The sequence below is a fragment of the Panthera tigris genome, chromosome A1 (assembly GCF_018350195.1).
Source record: "Panthera tigris isolate Pti1 chromosome A1, P.tigris_Pti1_mat1.1, whole genome shotgun sequence".
In the NCBI taxonomy this organism is placed as follows: Eukaryota; Metazoa; Chordata; class Mammalia; order Carnivora; family Felidae; genus Panthera; species Panthera tigris.
In genome coordinates, this window is record NC_056660.1 from 27,055,022 (window position 1) to 27,076,033 (window position 21,012).

The window sequence follows — 21,012 nt, forward strand, 5'->3', positions numbered from 1 at the left end:
ACACATTTCCTTTGGCAAACCCTATACCCTGTCACAACTCGTGTTTTCCACTCCCCAGCTCTCCAGAAAAGTAAAGAGAAAAATCAAGGTACTTCTCAAAACACAGGCACAGACTTGATGGTCGGTCTGGAATGATCTGAACCACAATATTAGCCCTTTTATTCCCCATCTCATCCCATATATCCTTTGCATCCCTAGGGTCTGGGAGAGCATATGAGAAGATCACCAGTTTGTTGACCATCTAATTTCAGGACTTATTGTAGTGCTGTCCCTGTTTCATTGTTCCTGGGGCTTTTTTTTTTTTTTTATGAGATGTACCTCTCAATAAGTCTTAAAGATCAGAGGGACAGCATCTACGATAATACCAATCCTATTGAGATGCACAGTCTCAGGGAAGTTTTGACCCAGGAGAGATCTTACAAGTATTATGCCCTCTCCCTGCCCAACCCATGTTTTAATTTAATGAGAAAAATGTGTTGTTGTTGTTGTTGTTGTTGTTGTTTCCCCCCTAACAGTAATTAGTTGGAATGTCAGATAAATTCTGCAAGTTTCAGGTTTTTGTAATTACAAGCATTCAGACACAACTTCAGTGACAACACGTATTTGGCAAATCTTGTAGAGGTAGGTTACTCTTCTTTTAGTGATTTACCAGTCCATTTCTCAGGAATTGTCTCCACCTGCCATCCCACGCTTTTCTAGGATAGTTTATGTGACCCGAGCACCCTAAAGTTATCCATTTCTCTGTCCTTAGCTCTTTGCTACCATGCAATGTGCCAAGCAATGTCATACTACAAAGCGGTGATAAAATTAAAACAAATATTCACAGAATTCTTAATGCCGTGTACGGGACCACGAGACCACTTGTCTCGAAGTACCAGATTAAGGAGAGAAATTAGCACACAAAGTCTTGTAAGACTAATCAAGACTCGGTCTTTGATCTGAGAGCGTTGCTTGTGTGCTGTGAAGAATCCTAGCAGCACATCATCAGAGTTCTCCTTTCTTGGAATAGCACTGGCTCACAGCCCCCTGGACCCTCAGGAGTTATAGCCCATGCGAGCAGGTACACCCTGACCTAAGGAACCGTGGGGGCTGAGATGATCTGAAAAGAGGTTGTATAAATCTATGCATCAGAACTCCATCTTCTCCCTGGAGAAGGCTGTATTTTGTTGCAAGCAAAGAAGAGTAAAAACATGACACGGGTGGGCCTTCCACCCCGTGTGTTCCTTAAAGACTAGTGTGAGATCTTTTCCTTTCTGAATGGCCAGCATGTGGCGTTGCACGGTACAAAGACAAGAGTTTGTGAAATGAAGGGATAGGAAATTAAAACTAGGAAGAACTAATTTCTAATCTGTTGAAGGGCTTTTTTTTCCTTCAGTTTGGGACCACCCCTCCCTCCAAAAAATAAGAACAACAACAACAACAACAAAAACCCCACAACTACTGTCTGTTTAATCCTCCCAGTACTGACCATGTTTTTCAGATGAGGATCCTGAGCTCTAATGGAGGTTTACTAACTTGCCCCAAATCTCAGAAGAGGAGTGTGCCCTTCAAGTCCCTTCTTGCCCTCTGTAGTACCCCCTCTGCCACCCTCCTGTGTGTAATCCGTGTCTCCATGCCTCTCTGAAGTTGGCAGGAGCAGGGACGTAAAAGAGCGCGGCCAGTGTGCTTCTCAGGACTAACGCTCCTCAAAAACAATGCCCTGTAGTCCCCAAACCTCCACCGACGTGTCTTCCTCTGGACAATCCTGCTTCCATAACTCGGTGTCACAAACTCTGTGTGTTACTATTTAGAGCAGGGAGAAGAACCTGTCCCTTCAGACCATTAAAAGGTGGGAGACTATGGCAAGGTTAGGGATGGAACTGAAATGAGGAACGGCAAAGAAATAAAGTAATATGTGAAACTTTGCCCCTAGAACTAGGTTGAAATTAACGCAGAGGGAAAATGTAACTTGATTTTTCTTAGTCATTGGAAGTTGTTGGGTCTTTGGGCTTTTGAAACAGAAATTAAAACTTAAATTGGACTTTTTGCCCCTTCGATACAGCATTTGTGACTCTAAGGAATGTTATCATCGATGCCAGCTCATCAGCACCATGTTAACAAAGCACTCTCTCTGAAACTATCCGTGGTGCCTTCTCTCTCGTGTTCAATAAAGAACAGGCAACAAGAGAGCTGGTTTCTCAGAGGAATTCCTTTAACCTTTCGGAAACAAAATATTTCATGCTAATTCCTGCTTAATTGGAGGGAAGTCATTTCTTTAAAATCATTGAATATGAGTTTGAAGTCTGTTCCATCCCTGACCTCTTTAATTCAATCAAGGTCACCCCATAAACTTGCCCAAACAGCTCTATTTCTCAATTAGAAAAAAGGGGGTAGAGCTGTTTAAAAGCATTTAGCATTTGATTAATAGTGCTTAACTGGGGCTTCCGCACTTGCAGAGGGTTTTTAAGGAGTTGCTAGTAAGAATGAAACATTGCTACCTGAGAAATTACACTCATCAAAAACCAAAAACAAATCATTTTAATGAGCAAAGCAAAAACTGCTCTTTTTTTTTTTTTTTTGTGGGAATGTGAGAAAGATTATCACACTCAGTACATAGAAGGTTTTAATATCTGAACAACTCTCTCCCAGAGAAAAATTGCTATAATTTAGCCATCTAGACAGTTTTTAAAATCCGTGCACTTTTCCCTGCCCAAGGACTCGGGGAAGATGAATGTGGGGTTTGTTGAAGCAGGCTTTTGTAGCACTCAAGCTCTGGGGGTGAAAGCAGTAATGAGAAGATGTGTCCCGTTGAAGAATGTGAACTAGGGGCGCCTGGGTGGCTCAGTCGGTTAAGCGTCCGGCTTCGGCTCAGGTCATGATCTCGCGGTCCGTGAGTTCGAGCCCCGCGTCGGGCTCTGTGCCGACAGCTCAGAGCCTGGAGCCCGTTTCAGATTCCGTGTCTCCCTCTCTCTCTGCCCCTCCCCTGTCCATGCTCTGTCTCTCTCTGTCTCAAAAATAAATAAACGTTAAGAATGTGAACTAGAGCCATCTTAAGGGAGGGGAAATCAAGGGTTCTGAAAATACGGTTTTGGAAGGCTTCCTTCCACATTTCCTTCCTTCCTATTCTCTGGGCCTAAGGAAGGCCAAGTTCACCCTGACACTCATTTGATGAGGGGGTCCTTTGGGTGGCAAAATCATTAGAAAGGCTCTAAGGAAGTGGATAGACGAGTGAGAACCGGTATCCCTGGAAGCGTTTAGAGACACTGAACATAATAAAGAAATAACTTCGAGCCAGATGAAGTTAGAGGCCTCTGGAAGTAGCTGAGTTTTGTTTCTGGAGTGGCTTGGCAAACAATGTGTCTCTTCCAAGCCCCAGCCTTCTCGATAGTAACGTGCGGCTCATCCTAAGAGAGTTTACTTGAGGTCGTAAGAAATGACCGAGGAAGGGGCTCCGTGGCACTTTGCAAATACCTGGTACTATGGCATCGTGGAAGACTGATACCGGTGAGCAGTGACAGAAGGTGTAGATGAGTGATTCACAGCCCTGGCTCCGCGTGAGAAAGAGCTGGGAAGCTTTCCTGGCAACGGCTGGGAGTTAATGCCCACTCACGTGAGTTATGAAATAGTCCTCAGGTATTTCTGCCGCACAAAGGCTTGAAAACCACTGGCACGTGACATGGGGACTGATGTCCGTCAATAATAGAAAGAACGGGGGGAAGAAACAGGTTGGGGTAAGGTAATAAAGGATGAGGGAAGGAAACGAACATGAAGTAAAAGGTGGGGCACCGGGGCAGCTCTGTTGGTTAAGTGCCCGGCACTCGGTTTCAGCTCTGGCCATGATCTCACAGTTTGCAAGTTTGAACCCCAAGTCGGGCTCTGGGCTGACAGCGCGGAGCCTGCTTGGGATTTCTTTCTGTCCCTCCCTCTGCCCCTCCCTGGCTTGCTCGCTCTCTCGCGCTCTCTCTCTCTCTCTCAAACAATAAATAAGCATAACAAATTTTAAGGTAAGAAAATGAAGTAAAAGATAAAAATGTTTAGGGGAAAGGAAGTGACTGACATGGCAAATCACCAAGGACCAGAGAAAGAAGAAATGAAAGGGAGCTAGTTTATTGGTTTAAGTGTGGCATGCGTGACACAGGTGGAGAACCCCCCCCTCGTCATAGCTGCGTGAGGAACATGTGAAGCATCCTCTGGCTAATCGGAAAAGGGTTGTTTGGGAGGAAAGACAAAAAAAAATGAGGATAGTCTGATGCAGAAAAACGTGGGGAAGGCCAAGTGCAGAGTCTCTGCTTTTCTCAGACTCTAGGAGAATAGCCAGGAACTGTTTTCTCATCCATCAGTGGTTAGAGACAAGCAGGGATGGGCCCCCTCTCCTCAGTAAGAAGCTGGTGTCAGGACCCCTGGCCAAGGGTCATTAGTTCCCACCGGGCACAGAGGTTGGGCTGGGCCTCTCCGGGGCGCAAGCCACGGACCTGCTGCAGCAGGCACTTTCTCCAGAAATATGGCTGCAAAGAAAACGAATACGCAACAACATCCAGTAGATCAGAAAAATGTGTTTTGGAGACACTGCCGGGAGGATTTATGAAAGCATTCAGTCACAATATCATCACGGGAGAGGCAGTAAGTAGCGTTCAGAGAGGAACAGGTGGATAGATTGATGAAATGCGAGAAGGCAAGGCAGATGGCGGAGAGGCCTCGGCGGCCATGTTGGAGGGTAAAAGCTGGACACGAGAAGGTCCTTTTAAGAACAGAAAAGCTGCCAGAAAAGGCTCAGAGAAAGCAGGTGTCAAAAAAAAATGACGAAAGAAATGTAAGACTGGAAGAAAGTTACGAAGGAACGGGGATCCCGGTCCCTACGGGCCAGGGAAGCGGCTCTAAAACTTTGGCATGCGTTCAGCCCGCCCTGGATGGTCGTTGAAAGGCACATCCTCAGACCCCATCCCAGACCCTCATATTCAGAGGGTCTGGGATGGGATAGCTCCAAGAATTCCCATTTAAGATACCAAAGTGGAACAAATGAGGGCTGCGGGTGGAGGAAACTTGGAGGAATACTGGCCTCAGTTATTCATACCAGTGTGGTTCTACTGTGGTTACGTACTTAGAGAGGACAGGAATTCTTTCTGCCCTAATGCCAGGCACAAATACGTGCGCATCAATCAGTCTCAACACTGGTGACCAGGGGAGTGGAGAGGATGAGACTTCACGGGCAGCCCGAGCACAGTCCCCACCCACCCCTTCCCCCCGGCCCCCCCACCCCCAAAAAAGGCTTGAGAGCAAAGTCTTGGTTCTCTCTTAGTAGACTGGATAGTTAACGTTTATATAAAGCACAAAAACTGAGGGGAGAAAAGCGTTTTCTGTGCAACTCCTCTTTGTTGCCCCAAGTATATGATGTGCTAAGATTTAAAAAAAAAAAAAAAAAAAAAAAAACAAACTGTGGGAAAAGTTGCTATTCCTTGCAAAAGATGGTGCCTACATCTGAGAATGTTGAGGTTCGGGCTGAGCTTCTCTTCACATTTCCGAGTGTGGATGTGTTTTATGTGGTGGAAACCACCAGTTCAAGAGTGTGTGTGTGTGTGTCTGGGGAGGTGTTAGTAGGAGCAGGAAATCCCCACTTCTTGAGGGGAAGGTGTCTTGAAGAAAATGAGAAATGACCAAGGAATCCGCAAGTTAGTGGGGGAAGGAGGTGAGGCAGGCAGGTGAGGAAATGATAAATGAGAGGAGGAATTCCTTCAGGGGAGAGGTTGTGATTCAGGCTTCTCTGGTTGGACAAGACCAACCGCTACGAAGGGTGCAGCGGCCCAGAGCTAAAAGCCAGTGGTGCAGAGTTGTACCCAAGGGGGGCGCTCTGTGTGCGAGGGTGGCGGCCATGGCCGGGGGAGGCGTTCCCACGCCCCCGAAACCTGTGTCGTTGTGAGATTTATCTTGGTCTGAGTCTGCTCTGAAAAGGAATCTCTAAAGCCTTCAGAAGGTAGAAAAGAGGTAGTCCTGACTCTTGGAGGTCAACATTGAAAATGAAAAAGAAAACTGACATCTGATCAAAAAAAGTAAAGGGGGGCGGGGGGGGGGGGAGAGCTGGAGTTGAGGGGAGAAATGCCCCTCTCGGTAGCCCTGCTGCCTGGGTTTGGGACTCCAACAACCCAATCCCCTCTCCCCTCCTTCCCCCTCATCCTGCCCTGGCAGTCTGGCCACCCTCTCCCGGAGACTGCTGGGTCTTGATCTGTGCTCGCCCGAGTCCTTGAAAGGGGTCCCTCACCCCCACCCAGCATCCTTCAACAGTACTTTAAATTGCAGGCTTATCCTACTGTTGAAAGGAGTGGGCAAGCCTCTCGGCTCATTTTGCCCTGGGGACGATGGGGAAAGCTGGGGGTGGCATCAGAGGAGAATAAGGTCGGTGGCAAAGCAGGAAGGCATGATGTGAATTCTCCGTGGTGTCTGCACCCCCCAGCACCTTGTGGCTGCTGCTCAGGGGCGCAGACCCCTTGGTGAGGATGAGCTGTGTGGAAGGGGAGACAGACGGGGCTTTTTTCCTGATTTTCCTGTTTTTTTCGCCAGCTGTGGGTTGTGCCTCCAGACTCGAATTTAAGCCATTATAATAACAGGATCTAGCTTACCTGCACTCTCCAAATTACCCTTATTCCACCGGCCTCACACAAAGATGGAAATAGACACCGCATTGTGCTTCTGTTTAGCTCTCCCTAATAATAGCTAATGTGCAGGCTATAATGCACACTGCAAATATAAAATGTTATGTCAATGCTAAGTTGTAATAATAATAATCCTGCAAAAATGTAGCAGAAGGAATTTCCGTGAGCAATTTGAGGAAGATTGCTGCTTCCGCGGTGATACAGGTGTGACTGAGAAACAGATCGATTACAGTTTGTTGGGACCGTAGGAGGCTGTCTAGCAGGAGCCTGGCCGGGCAGCGGGGCCATGATGCCCTTCAGCTCTGTGTCTGGACACTGGGAGGCACCGACATGGCAGCAGTCCAACGACCCCAGGCCTTCCTTCCCCTGGTCAGCTGAGGGCAGGCCCAGGTCTTGTCCTGGGCTTTCCTTGGCCTGTTCAGAGGACATCTTGGGGACGGGACTCGGTGGGAAGAGAGGTTTTTCCATCGCCTTTACTGTAACTGAAGGCACATGACAGAGCAACCACACAGGTGAGGTCAGAAGGTTGAGGGAGGGGGAGGCATATATACATTATATATATATAATATATAAAATAATATATATAATATATTATATATTTTTATATTCATATTTTATATATAAATATATATTTTATAAATAAATATTTTATAAATATATATTTATATATTATAATATATTATAATATATAAATATATATATTATATTAATATATAAATATTATATATTATATATTATATATATTATTATATATAATATACAATATATATTATAAATATTATACATATTATATATAATATATAAATATATAAATATGTATTATATATAAATATATATTATATATAATATGTATTATATATATATTATATATAATATATATAATATATAAATATATATTATATATAAATATATATTATATATAATACGTATTATATATATTATATATAAATATATAATATATAAATATATATAATATATAAATATATATTATATATAATACGTATTATATATATTATATATAATATATATAAATATGTATTATATATATAATTTTTAAATAAATATATATATATATTTTAATGTTTATTTATTCTTGAGAGCGAGGCAGAGCGTGAGTGGAGGAGGGGCAGAGAGAGAGGGAGACACAGAATCCGAAGCAGACTCCAGGCTCCAGGCTGTCAGCACAGAGCCCGACGCGGGGCTTGAACTCACGGACCGCAAGATCACAACCTGAGGTGAAGTCAGACACCCAAAAACCAACTGAGCCACCCAGGCACCCCTGGACACAGCTGTCCCAATGGAGCCTTATTAACCAACTGCGGCTCAGGAGCTCGGCAGTTCATGACTATCAGTGTGGCCATTTCAGAGGAGAGAGACACGGGGGGCAGAAGGAGGATCCCTAAGTGGTCTGAGTCAGGCGTCAAGACTGTCCAAAGGGGGCCAGACGGGTCCTTCCTTATGGATCATTCCCAAGATTCTCCTGCAGAAGAGACTTGTGTGTCTGTGTTAAAATAGGGCCTCAAGCAGAACGCTCCCCAAACAGTGCCACAAGTGGAAGCCGTTTTCTGTTTTAGCAACAAATTTGCCACTCTCATGGTGTCCTTGGTTCCTTCCCTCTCCGGCTGTAGCACTTACCCGCGCCCAGGCTACCTCAATGGCATTATGTCGAGGACAGGAGGTAAACTGGGTGGAAAGCCTGCGCCTCCAACCCCTGCATCTCTCAAACCCAGCTCCATCACCTGTAAAATAAAAACTGTGATCATACTCACTATATCGTGTTTTTGGGTGCTGCAAGGAGATCGTGCAAGTCACATGCCTCGCACAGTGCCTGGCATGTTAGAAATTGTTAGCTGTTACCACCACTATTCTTATTGCTGGTTTTTATTTGGGGGAAATGGGGAAGGGTGAACTCTCGCCCTCACTCCGAAAAGAGGCGCTCAGGGCATTGGGATGTGGCCGGGGCAGGACTGCCCTCAAAGGTGCAGGGCATGGAGCTTCCTCCAGAAGGTTTTGTCCAAACAAGCCAACTGTAGCCCCAATTCAGGAACCAGGTGACAGAACGAGCGATGGTCTGAGCAGCATTTCTCAGAGCGTGCTCGCGGCCCCGTCAGCACCACCGCCACCTGAGAACCTGGACGGAGGCCGTTACTGGGGGAAATACTGGCTTACAGGAACACCAGCTAGTTTGTAAATAAGGCCCACATTTTCAGGGGCTTCCCAGCGACAAGAAAAAGCTTATTCTTTTTTTTTTCATTTTTGTATGTATTTGTTTATCTTGAGAGAGCGCGCGCGCATACGTGGAGGGGAAGCAGGGAGAGAGGGAAAGAGAGAATCCCTAGCAGGCTCCACACCATCAGCACAGAGCCCGACGCGGGGCTTGAACTTACAAACTGTGAGATCGTGACCTGAGCTGAGATCGAGAGTCGGACGCTTAACCGACTGACCACCCGGGCGCCCTCGAAAAGTTTATTCTTGAGCACAGAAGAGTCCCTAAGCAGACACTGTCGGTCTCCGGGCACCTTTCCTGTGTGTGGTGAGTCAGAGACCCAGGCCCATTCCAGCAGCGGGAAGAGACATTATTCAGAAGACACCCCTCGCTCCCTCATGCCCCGCTGGTGAGCACCAGCCTCTGGGACAGTCACCTGTCAGGAACGACGCTGCACTGAGCAAAGAAAAGCATGAGTTTGGGTGCACCGCATGCTGTCTCTGCCACAGAAGGGCAACCCCCCTCCCCACCCCCCCCCTCCCCGCCAGGCAGCCTGCAAGGAGAGGCTTGGGGAGAGGCAGATGGGGCCTGGCCAGTAGCTAAGTCACTAGCCCAGGGGGGCTGGAAGGTGACCGATATCGTGGGGGTGTCTTCCAGGCCTTGGACCTCTCCATATCATCCCGTGTTCTGACTCTGTCAGCACAGCCGCCCGTCTGGGCAGCAGCTGATGAATCCTTGAGAAGGGCTTCTTGTGTGGGGGAAAGAAACACACAGTTCAGCAGCCCTCTCCTGGCATTCCACGTCTGCATCTGGCGGAGCGGAGGGAGAATGTTAAACGCGGAGTTCCCCAAAGACACAAAGATGAACAGTTCTTGAGACATCCAGATATTGTTAGGAATAATATGTTAAAGTGTTTTATTAATTTAGTTACATCTTGCCTGAGCAGGAAAAAAGATATTAACATACTGTCAGCTTACCGGGACATAACCCAAAATAACTTACATTCTTCATATAGGGCTAATTATTTTTCTGAGGCCGGCTCCGGCTGGTAAGAGAGAGATTTCAAGGCTTTCCCCAGATTATTTACTTAAAGAAGTTAAGCCTGCCACTCTGTTCCCATGGAAACACAGTAAGTAATACAGGAGACAGGAAGAGGTCACTTTGGCCATAATTAATATAAAGAATAATGGTTTGTATGGAATCTCGTAAAGGGTAAAGCAAGCTGCTGTAATCCCTTTAAACCTCCTTTTCAGCGGTACAATTTAATCTTTGGATCAATTTTCCTACACTGACGTCACTTTGGTAATTTTAGTAGTCTAGTGCTAATTCTTGAAATGTAATTTAATCTTGGTTGGCAAAGTTTTTCTTCTGTTGCTGTTTCATTTTTGATCCAATCAGAAAATCGCAGGAACAATTTTTCTAGGGTCGGAACAACTGCACTGCCCTTCCCCTTTGGATGCCCCATCTTCTCAATAATCTGGTTGGTTGTGAGTGAATTACTGATAATCCAGAGGCACCAATAGATTCAGGTGCCACTAGAATCACCAAAGGAAGATTTCATTGGATTCAGAAGAGTAGTTTACATTTGAAGGCTCACTGTATTCTTTTTGTGTTAATTATTGCAAATGGGTAATCCACAGGTGGTGGCTCTTAGCTAAATATTCCATTTATCGGAACATAGTACACTCCTCAGGGAATCTTACAAAAAGACACACACCGTAGGTTATTTTTAGTCCTTACGCTTATTTGAATAGTGAATCTGTTAGGCAGTCTCTCAAGGGTAAATTTTATCATGGAAGCTTGATTACACATTTTTCAAGACTGTTTCATTTAATACAGTGTCCTGGAAAGAGCTAAAGAGTAAAGACCAAGGGAGAGAAATGAAAGAATGGAACTTGGTCAAGTTTCTGAATTTTTAATATCCTGAAAAAATGATATTAAGCTAGGAATTATCAGGACTTTGTTTCTTTCCGGGCTCAAGGAACATAATGTTCCCAGAAGCCTTATGTGAGGGGTGCATTCAGGGCTGCCCATGACACTTAACAATGTTTACAAACAGGTGGCCTGAAGTTAAGTGGAGTCAATATACAATTTCTCACCCTGTAGAAATAACCACTTTGCTGCCACATGAGTAACCATTTTTTTTTTTGCAACTATCAAGCTTGAAATCATTTAATCAGGAATGTAAATTAGTTATATGCCTCAGTTATAAAAACGTTGATGGGATTGGCTATGGTATTGATTTGGGGTGGAGGGAGGAGAGTTACAGCTGCTTTTTAAAAAAAATTATATATATATATATATATATATATATATATATATACACACACACATATACATATATACATATACATATATATATGTATATATATACATATACATATATGTATATGTATATATGTATATAATGATATCATATTCCTATTCCAGAAATGCAAACAGCATTGTCTCTTCCTTGGCAAGAATAGTGGCCACTCGGCTCAGCCAAGAATAACTGTCAGCACTGCCGTTACACAGGCTTCTAAGAGAGCCCGTGAAATAATGGATGGTGCACTCTCCTATATGTATTTATGTTCAGATAATTTATTTAAATAATGTTGCTGGCACATGCTTTATAACTGCTTGCATTTTGCTACACAGATTTCAGCGTATCTTGCAGACTATGCAATTCATTTGGAAAATGTAATTTCCATCCCTGCATACTAATCGATTTCTTCACAAACACCTGCTATCAGTTATGATAATAAAAATGCCACTCTAAATTGAAAAAGGGCCAAATAGAGCTTCCTAAGGAAATGACTTAAGTGTCTTTGAATGCTACTAAATGTAGTAATGTGCTTATGTGGTGCCAACATTTTTTTCATCATTTGCATTTTCTGTAATTTTGCCCTATTACAGCATCCCTCTCAAATGATGCCTCATAACCATTTCCTTGCGGATTGGTAAACTGAGTTGTCAGGAGTTGGTGTCATGGGGTGTGGACAAGATCTGGAGTTGGGCAGTGTGATGTTAGAAAACAGTAGCTCATGCTCCTGGCTATACCCTGGGTCGTTTCCGATTTTATGGGTAAGTCCCCGGAAACTGTAAAATTGGCTGCTCCTTGGTTTTGCACACACACAGACACCAAATAAAATTTCCTTCATTCATTCCCTGCAGCCTCTAGTTCATTCCACGCACCAGTGCCAAACTAATCTTACTAAATCACCAATTCCGTTGTGTCCTTCCGCTGCCCGGGCACCTGGCATGGTTCTCCATCAGCTGCCCCCCTTGAATCTCACTCTCTAGCCTGACTTCTGAGTTCCATCCCCTCTCATCCCGTGACACAGCCCGCCTTTCCCTCACTGCCTCCAGACCGACATGTGCCTTTTTGGTCAAGCTTCCCTCCTTCCTGCCCCAAGTGGTCTCCCTTAAATTCTCTTCCCTGAACTTTTGCTTATGCTCTTGCCCTGTCCAGACTCAGACATCCTTCCCCAGTTCTTGAGCCTTCCAGGCCCTCTTTTATCATTCTGGTCCGCATCTTCCTTTCTCTTCTCTGAGCCCCAACAGGATGAATTCCCTCGACACTAAGTTGCTCATTTATTTGTTCATTCAACGAGCATTCATCAAATGCCTACTATAGGCCAGCCGTCAGGCTGTTCTCTCTTCCCTTGAACGTATTTGTTTCTTTTCAAATGTATCAGTTTCTCTGATCTTCTAAGCTGCCTGAGAGAAGACATATTCTGGCTCCTCCTTCTGTGCTCCAGGATGCCCAGGCAGGCCTGGGCACAGAGTATGTATGCAGTAACTGCGTGTTGACTAATTGATCCCTAATGGTTTGAGGTAGGGAATTTTCTGGTTAATTGCATGTTCTATTTGATTAGTATTTCCATGTGTACTATACATAATCATTTTGCAAAGCAGAATACTATAAACCACTCAACTATAAAACTATTATTAACATAATTTGAGGTTTGATATTTGAGGAGAGAATTCACTGGGGTCTCAGAGCACTTCTGTAAAGATCTATTATCTGCGTACTGCAATGTGAAGGTAGAACATCCAAGAGGCTGACCCCCAGTGGTCTCTGATTGGCACTGGTTGGGGGAGGGGGTGGAAATGAGCACGTACTGAGAACCTGCTGGCCAATAGGCCTCACGTCATGCCCTTACAAACCGGAAGTCACTTCTTTGAAGAAGTTTCTGATAAGTTTTGAAATCTCTCCTTCTCTTTTCTCTTGCTTACAAGAATAGAGAATGCATTTTCTGTGGGAGGGGGAAGAAAGTGGGGGCAACTGGTGGGAGAGTGGAGGGGGAGAGAAGTCGCGAGGGGTTTCAAACGGTCTGATGAGAACTAAACGCATCTGGACGGGCAAAAAGCCCAGCGACTTGAGGACTAGGTTTGAAGACTGTTTACGATACTTCCTTTGTGGGGCGAGACAAGTTCTCTAGCTTCTCTGTGCCTCATTTTTGTCCTCTGTAAAGAATGGGATTAAGAGCAGCACCTACATTCTAGGCCTGAGGGGGGATGAAGTGATGAATCCGTGCGAATCGTCGGGTCCGGTGTCGCTCACGTGCTGGGTGCTCAGTCGGCGGATAGTATCAGGGGAGAGACCCCAGCCGGGAAGCTGGAAACCATCCCGTGTTGCTTTGTGCCACCCACTCTTCTGTTTTCAGTCTCTGCCGTTTCTGTAACGGTCTGGGTTTCTCGGTAGGATGGAGACGTGAGTAAGATCCGAATCCACACACGGAGAGTTTTCGGTTTCGGGAAGGAGTGTCACGGCCTTGCAGGGAAGCAGGGTTTTAATCTGTTGGTGAAACATATGGAGCCAGCCTACCGTCCTGATAAGGAGGGGGCGAGCCATCTGTGCGATTTGTCCCAGCGGCCGTGCGGGGGGGAATGACGTCCGTGTCGATCCCTCTGTCCCCTGGGATGTGGCTGCAGGCCTCAACCTGTGGAAAGGCTGATTCGGTGAAAGAAAGTGGCCCCCGTGCTGTCCCCACCTAGCAGCACATTCCCGCTTGCGAGAGAGGGTGCCTCGGACTGGGGGAGAGGCCAAGAGGCCAGCCCTGGGGAGGAGTGACTCCTGGGCCCACCAGAAGCATGCCTCCATCAGACAGGACAGATGCAATCGATAAAAATTCCCAAAGAAGTGATGCTCACCAGCCGGGAATCAAAGAGCCCCGGGGCCAGGCATTTGGGGTTTGTTTCTGAGCTGGTGGGAACGGTAAGAATTTGGGTGAGAGACGCCCCATCCCGCGAAATCCCCCCCCCCCCCCGCCCCGGTCTAAGCAGGAAGGTGACGGACCTGAACTTGTTCTGTGTGTTTGCCTTCCAGCCCTGGCTGCTCAGGCCTATGCTCTGAAAGAGGAGAACGACAGTCTGCGCTGGCAGCTGGACGCCTACAGGAACGAAGTGGAGCTGCTGAAACAGGAGAAAGAGCAGCTTTTCCGAACGGAGGACAATGTCACCAAGGACCAGCAGCTTCAGTTCCTGCAACAGACCATGCAGGGCATGCAGCAGGTACCTGGGCCCAGACTTTTCTTTTTTTTTTCCGCGAGGGCAAGGGGTGCGTGCGTTCCGCGGATGTGAGACGGGAGCCATTTGCCGGGAAAGGTGAAAGAGAACAAAGGACAAGCGCCAAGCTAGCAAGGAAAGGAAAGTGCCGGTGACTGCAGAAGGGCAGAGTCTGCAGAAAAAAATCAGGCTCGAGAAGAACACCCGCGAGGCAGGAAGCTAAGGAAGAGAATCTAGGAGGTCAAAAGGTTTGTAGGGGGAGGTGAGCCGCGTGGAAAATGGTCAGAAAATCCTCGTGGATCACGACGCAAGGGTTTTAGCATCTGAGGACATTTCTTTACGGTTATTGATTTATTTTGAAAGAGCGAGAGCATGCACGCCTGTGGATGAGCGGGAGAAGGGCAGAGAGAGAGAGAGAGGGAGCGAGAGGATCCCAAGCAGGCTCGGTGCTGTCCATGCAGAGCCCCACACGGGGCTCGAACTCAGGAACCGTGAGGTCATGACCTGCGTGGAAATCAAGACTTGGACCCTTAACCATCTGGGCCACCCAGGCGCCCCACCACCTGAGAACTTTTAAGTTAAAAGCACGTCAACAGATTTCCATGTAAACTCTGGGTTGGTTTCACTTCTTTTGGATCATCTTTAGGGTCTAGTCAGGTTTCATGAACACACTGTACATACTTAAGACACGTTTGTTGCTGGAAAAGATGAAGTTCCAGAATGGGGGGTATGGGCAACTTCAAAAACAGGCTGGTATTTATGCCTTTGTGAAGGGTGCCAGACCTCAGCCTCATGCACTGAAGTTAAAGATGTGTCTGTGGAACTGTCAGGAAGAGACAGGAGCTGTGGGGCGTTGGAGGGAGGAGAAGGAACTGGGACTGCTGGGATGAGGACTTGAGGGGAGGGGAGGCCTCAGCGGTCGGGAAATAGAACCAGAGACTCATAGCTGGATTGATATCTGAAAGCATCACTTAACGGCGTTTGAGCCTTCGAGTGACCTTGCAATGATACAGCGTAAATTGTCATCACACGGTATTTTATATCACCCCTCTGAACGTACAAACCTAACCACTCTTTTCTGGGGGAAAAAATGTGTTTTTATTTAAACAAGGGGAATGGAAATAGAATGATGGGACACTAAAACGTAGAGTACGTAGAATATTGTTTTAATGCCCCTATCCATATGGACTGCTCTCCAAGCTCAGGAGCATGGATTGCCTACAAAAGTGTCTTAATGATTAGAGGTAACTGCTACAGAAACATTAGCCAAGCAGGGAAAAATAATTGAGAGGAAAGGATTATAAAAAAAAAAAAAAAGATGTACAGATTGGGATATAAGCAAGTTAATGACCAACTCACAGAAATTATGTCTTAAATATCTCCTGCCTTTTCAAAGCGATTTTTGAGTCTTGGCTTTGAGTCCTAACTGGTTGGTGTTCACAGTGTGTGTTAGACAAATCACTGCGATTCAGAGGTCAGAGCCAGCCAGGAAAATGTCATTACAGTTGCCGCTCAGGTCCCCGCACTTGGAAATTGGTGTAACAGCTGCTGTGCGAGGCTCCCGGGGTTGTCCATATGCCCCAACATGGGCTGTGTGTCGGCGCCCCTGCCGGGAGGAGAGTCTGTCTGTCAATTTCCCCAAAGACCATGAGGCCAGACCTAGGCCACAGTTACCATCTCATGCCTCATGCAATGGGCCCACTTTTCCTCCAGTAAAGATTATCCCAGTTGCTTGAAAAGTTGATGGAATTGGGGATGCCTAGGTGGCTCAGTCGGTTAAGTGTCCAACTTCAGCCCGGGTCATGATCTCATGGTCCATGGGTTCAAGTCCCGCATCAGGCTCTGTTCTGACAGCTCAGAGCCTGGAGCCTGTTTCTGATCCTCTCTCTCTCTCTCTCTCTCTCTCTCTCTCTGTCTTTCTCTCTGCCTCTTTCCCACTCAGGCTCTCTCTCTCAAAAATAAATAAACATTAAATTTTTTTTTTTAAGTTGATGGAATGGTTAAGGCAATCAGAGATTCAAATATGAAGGAAATCTGAGGAGGTAAGGGTGAGCTCGGCCGTCGGGGAGAAGGATGCCCGGGAGTCAGCATCAGGGACTGTGAAGCTGCAGCCCCTTGAGAGAGGTGTTGGTTATTGTGGCTTCTCATACATTTGCAGAATTTCCTTGTCAGTAGGAAATGTACTTTAAAATAGTTTTGTTTTGTGGGATTTGGTTTTGGTTTTGGTACGATTTGCAGACATTTTTTTTTAATTTTTTAATGTTTATTGAGAGAGAGAGAGAGAGAAGAACAAGTGGGGGAGGGGAAGAGAGAGGGGGAGAGAGAGAGAGAATCCCAAGCAGGCTTTGTACTGTCAAGGTCAAGCCCAACGTGGGGCTTGAACTCACAAACGCGAGAACACTATCTGAACTGAACCCAGGAGTTGGATGCTTAACCGACTGAGCCACCCGGGTGCCCCAAATAGCAGAAGTGTATTGTCTCATGGTTCTAGAGGTTAGAAGTTCAAGATCAAGGTGTCAGCAGGAGTGGTTCCTTCTGAGGGCTGTGAGGGAGAACCTATTCCAGAACTTCCCCAAACTTCTGGTGGTTTCCCTACAATCCTTGGTGTTCCGTGCCTCGCAGAAGCATCACCCTAATCTCTGCCTTCATCTTCACATAGCATCCTCCCTGTGTGTATCAGTGTCCAAATTTCTGCTTTTGATAATGATACAATTTGTATAGGACTGAGGGGCCCATGCTATTCCACTATGACCTCGTCTTACCGAATCATACCTCTAATGACTCTGTTTCCAAATACCATTTTCTGAGGTACAGGGGGCTAAGATTTCAACATATAAATTTTGAATGGAAACAATTCAATCATTAATAGACACATGGTAGCTATATTATATATATATATATACACACACACACACACATATACGTACGTATATATATATATATACGTATATATATACATGTATATATATACGTACGTATATGTGTGTGTGTATATATACGTATATATATATACACACATGTATATATATATACGTATATATATATACACACATGTATATATATATATACGTACGTATACGTATACGTATGTGTGTGTATATATATATATATATATATATACACGTACATATACGTATACGTACGTATATATATATATATATATATACACACACACATATATATATTTTAAGTAGGCTTCACACCCAGGCGGAGCCCAATGTGGGGCTTGAACTCATGACCCTGAGATCAAGACCTGAGCTGAGATCGAGTCAGATGCTTAACCAACTGAGCCACCCCGGCGCCCCTAGATAAATATGTATTTGTTGAACGTAAGAGTAATGGACAAGAGTACAGGGACAAGAACTACCATGGAGCCTGTGGGGAACTCTGGATCATTCAGGATTCTTGGACCATAAATAGCAAGGCAGACGGTGGGAGCTGACATCCTGCAAGTATTCATAGCTCTTCCTAGCACGTGGGAAGCTCTCACTCAGTGGCAGTGGCTATGACTTTAATTTTCAGTGGTTATTAGGTAGATGTGTGGCAGTCTCTGTGGCAACATGTCTTTAATACAGAGTTCCAAAATATGTGTGCTCTTTAAGAGTCAACCTCTACCTTAATATCATTTTGCAGAAGTTACCACAACTTGCTAATTTGAGCCCTACCGCAAAGAATTCTGCTGATTTTAAAATTTACTCAGTCTGCCCCCTCTCCACTTTATTAATTAGAAAATCATGATCTCACAGGAAAGTCAACAGCTAAAGGAGAGGTTAGCCTCCCACATGCCGTTGTGTTAGCGGTCGATCTACGGGAAATTATTTCTGTAACAAACAGAAGAAAATAAAGTCTTAACAGCCTCAGATCTAGCATACCATTTTTAGAAATGCCCTCAAGTTTAGTGAAGCAGTTTTACCCTTTCTTCTTTTAATCCCTTAAAGATATTCTCACCGACATTATAGTTTCTCTTACGTTCATGAAGAAAACATCATGGGCAGGGGTCCTAAGGCTGAAAACCCTTGGGTGACTTTGGTTGTTTCTGAGTCTACCCCTACATTACGTGTAAGTCACGATTTAATATTAGAGACTTCACACAAAAGGAAATAATAGTTTGTATCCATGGTAACACTGTATCCTTTACCTGATCTTAAGCTGGCAGTGAAGTTAACTTGTCTCCGCCACAAGAGTAGTGAGCTGGTTGGCTTTCATTTGTATTTTTAAGTATACAAGGAAAGAATGTACATATCGCAAACTCTCATTTATCTTCCAGTTACCCTGAATTTATCGAGGCAAAATTTACATATAATAAAAATACTCTCTTTAGGGCTACAGTTCTATGAGTTTTGACAAATCGATAGATACACTCATGTAACCAAGACCACAAGCAATATAGGATCGTCCTGTCACCCTCCAGAAATTCCTTTGTGTCGCTTTTTAGTCAACCCAACTCCGAGCAACCACAGATTTTTTTTTTTCTACCCGTCATAGTTTTGCATTTTCCAGAGTGTCATATGAGTAGAATTACATAGAATGCAACCGTTGAGTCTGGCTTCTTTCAGTTAGCGTAATGAATTTGAGATTCCTCAAATTTGTTGCTGTATATATCAGGAGTTCATTCCTCTTTATGCTGGATAGTATCCCAATGTAAGGAAGAGCCATAATTTGTTCATTTGGTCACCAGCTAATGGACATTTGGGTGGTTTCCTCTTTGGGGCTAATATGAACAAATGTGCTGGCAACATTCACTTACAGACTTTTCGTTGGGACGTAAGTTTTCATTTCACTTGGGTAAAAACCTAGGACTAGGATTGCGAGTTCATATGGTAAGTGTGTTTAACTAAGAAACTGCTGGAATGTTGCCCAAAGTGTCTATACCATCATGCATTCCCATGGGATACAAGAGAATTCCAGTTGTTTCGTGTCCTTGTCGGTCAGCACGTGATATGATCAGCCTGTTTTGTTTCACTTGTCTTTTTTTAGCCACTATATAGTAAGTGTAGAATGGCATCTCATTCTGGTTTTAATCACACTTGAATTTAAACAATACTTGTATTTTCGCTCATGAGGATAGGTCAATATGTCGTAATTTTAAATAACCAATTTAAAAATCAATTCCTTTCGAAGCCTTGTGTAAATCATATTGACAGGACTGCTAAATATTCACATAACAACAGGATCCCATTATAAGCTGCTGATCGTAAAACGGTGTGTGACTGATGATGATTATGTCAGAAAGGTCCCTCGTAAATACTTTGAGCCAATGCTTTTTAATAGTGTTAGCAAATGTCATCTGAAGACCAACTGCCTTTAGGCCAGTAAACCATTGGCCCATGTAGAGCAGTGGCTTTCTAACAGTCTTGGCTTGACATTAGTAAAGACCAAGGCTGGCTGTCTTGACAACTTTGAGCAAGACAGGACAAAATTTGGGACAAGAGGATTATCATGATCAACAGCATCTTAGAAATTAAGTAACAAGTGTTTTCCCCCCTGAGCTTAAAAGGGAACGTATGTATGGTTTTTCTGTATCTGTCTTACAAAACCTCACCAATCTAGACCAATCTTACAGAAGGAGACAGACAAATATAATACTGCTATTTCCCTAAAATATACAGCAACCCCAGCTAGTTTTGCCAAAGGTTGGTCAAGAGTTGGTCTTTGGGATAGATATTAAGAAGGAAATGAAAGCGTGTTGAAATGACATCAGCGAGTGTGTCTGACCACTTAAGCATCTCTTCTGAAATCTTCTCTAAAACTGTTCAATTGCTTAGTAAGTACTTTTTAGAAGAGATAATGAAAAGTGTGTGCTCATTTCCTCTCCGAAGTTCACATGCAGTGAAGTGTCACGTGTTCCTGTCAAAGCCAGGATGATCATCACGGCAGCAGGATTGTGCCGTACGTGGTGTTTCTGACCATCAGAAATTTCAGGGAAGGACAGGTGAAGTGAGCTGTATCCAGGAAAATTTTAGACGCTTTAAAAAAATTTTTTTTCTGGAAAATAAAAACCCTGCCCCTTAAAAATTATAAGAATCCTCGAAACCCCATCAGGCCCATTGCTTCCAGTGAACTTCAAACGGTGTTTCTGTGAACAACTTGGGAGAGGTTCTATAGGTGAAGAACACAGACAGATGTAGCAGGACTTTGCAACAGGAGTTTCTCTGTTTCCTTGATAATTTTCCATTTTTGTTTTCTGTTTTTATTTTCTTTCTGAAATGCCCACCAGTCAGATAATGGACCTTCCTAGGCTCATGCTATGTGTGTATTATCGTTCTTCTCATGTTATCTGTTTAAACCGTGTCTTTTATCCTTTCCTCTGAAGTTTCTATTTGATCATCAAGTTATTTTATTTCCAAATGTTCTTTTTCTTCTTCAATTACTGTCTTTTCATGCAATTTTTTTTTGGTTTCAGTATCTTCTCAGATCTCTTTGAGAATACTAATTAGAATGCTTAAAATTCTTTTTGTTCCTGAGTCATTTCTATTTGTTCCAGGATTGGGTGTTTGCTTTTGTGTCTCAATCTGTCTCTTGGCTGCTACAGGTTTCTTTTCGCGGGGTGATGTTCGCTGGGGTGCTTCTCTCTGGGAGGGAAGGGATTACTTCCCCAGGAGCTATGGGGGCGGGTCTGCTGGCTGCTGTGTCCAGCTCTCCTCCGCTCTCCTCCCAGGCCAAGTCTCCTCCCACACCAGTGGTACACTC

At 44.6% G+C, this 21,012-nt stretch overlaps 1 protein-coding gene across 2 annotated transcripts in view; it reads left to right on the forward strand.

The window, feature by feature from the left end:
• Positions 1–21,012, forward strand: part of ENOX1 (ecto-NOX disulfide-thiol exchanger 1) — a 270,650-nt gene that overhangs the window by 163,809 nt on the left and 85,829 nt on the right. For both annotated transcript variants that reach the window (XM_042976177.1, XM_042976235.1), the window contains exon 11: positions 14,144–14,328. In XM_042976177.1, the coding sequence (XP_042832111.1) occupies positions 14,144–14,328 (185 nt within the window). The remainder of the gene's footprint in view (positions 1–14,143; positions 14,329–21,012) is intronic.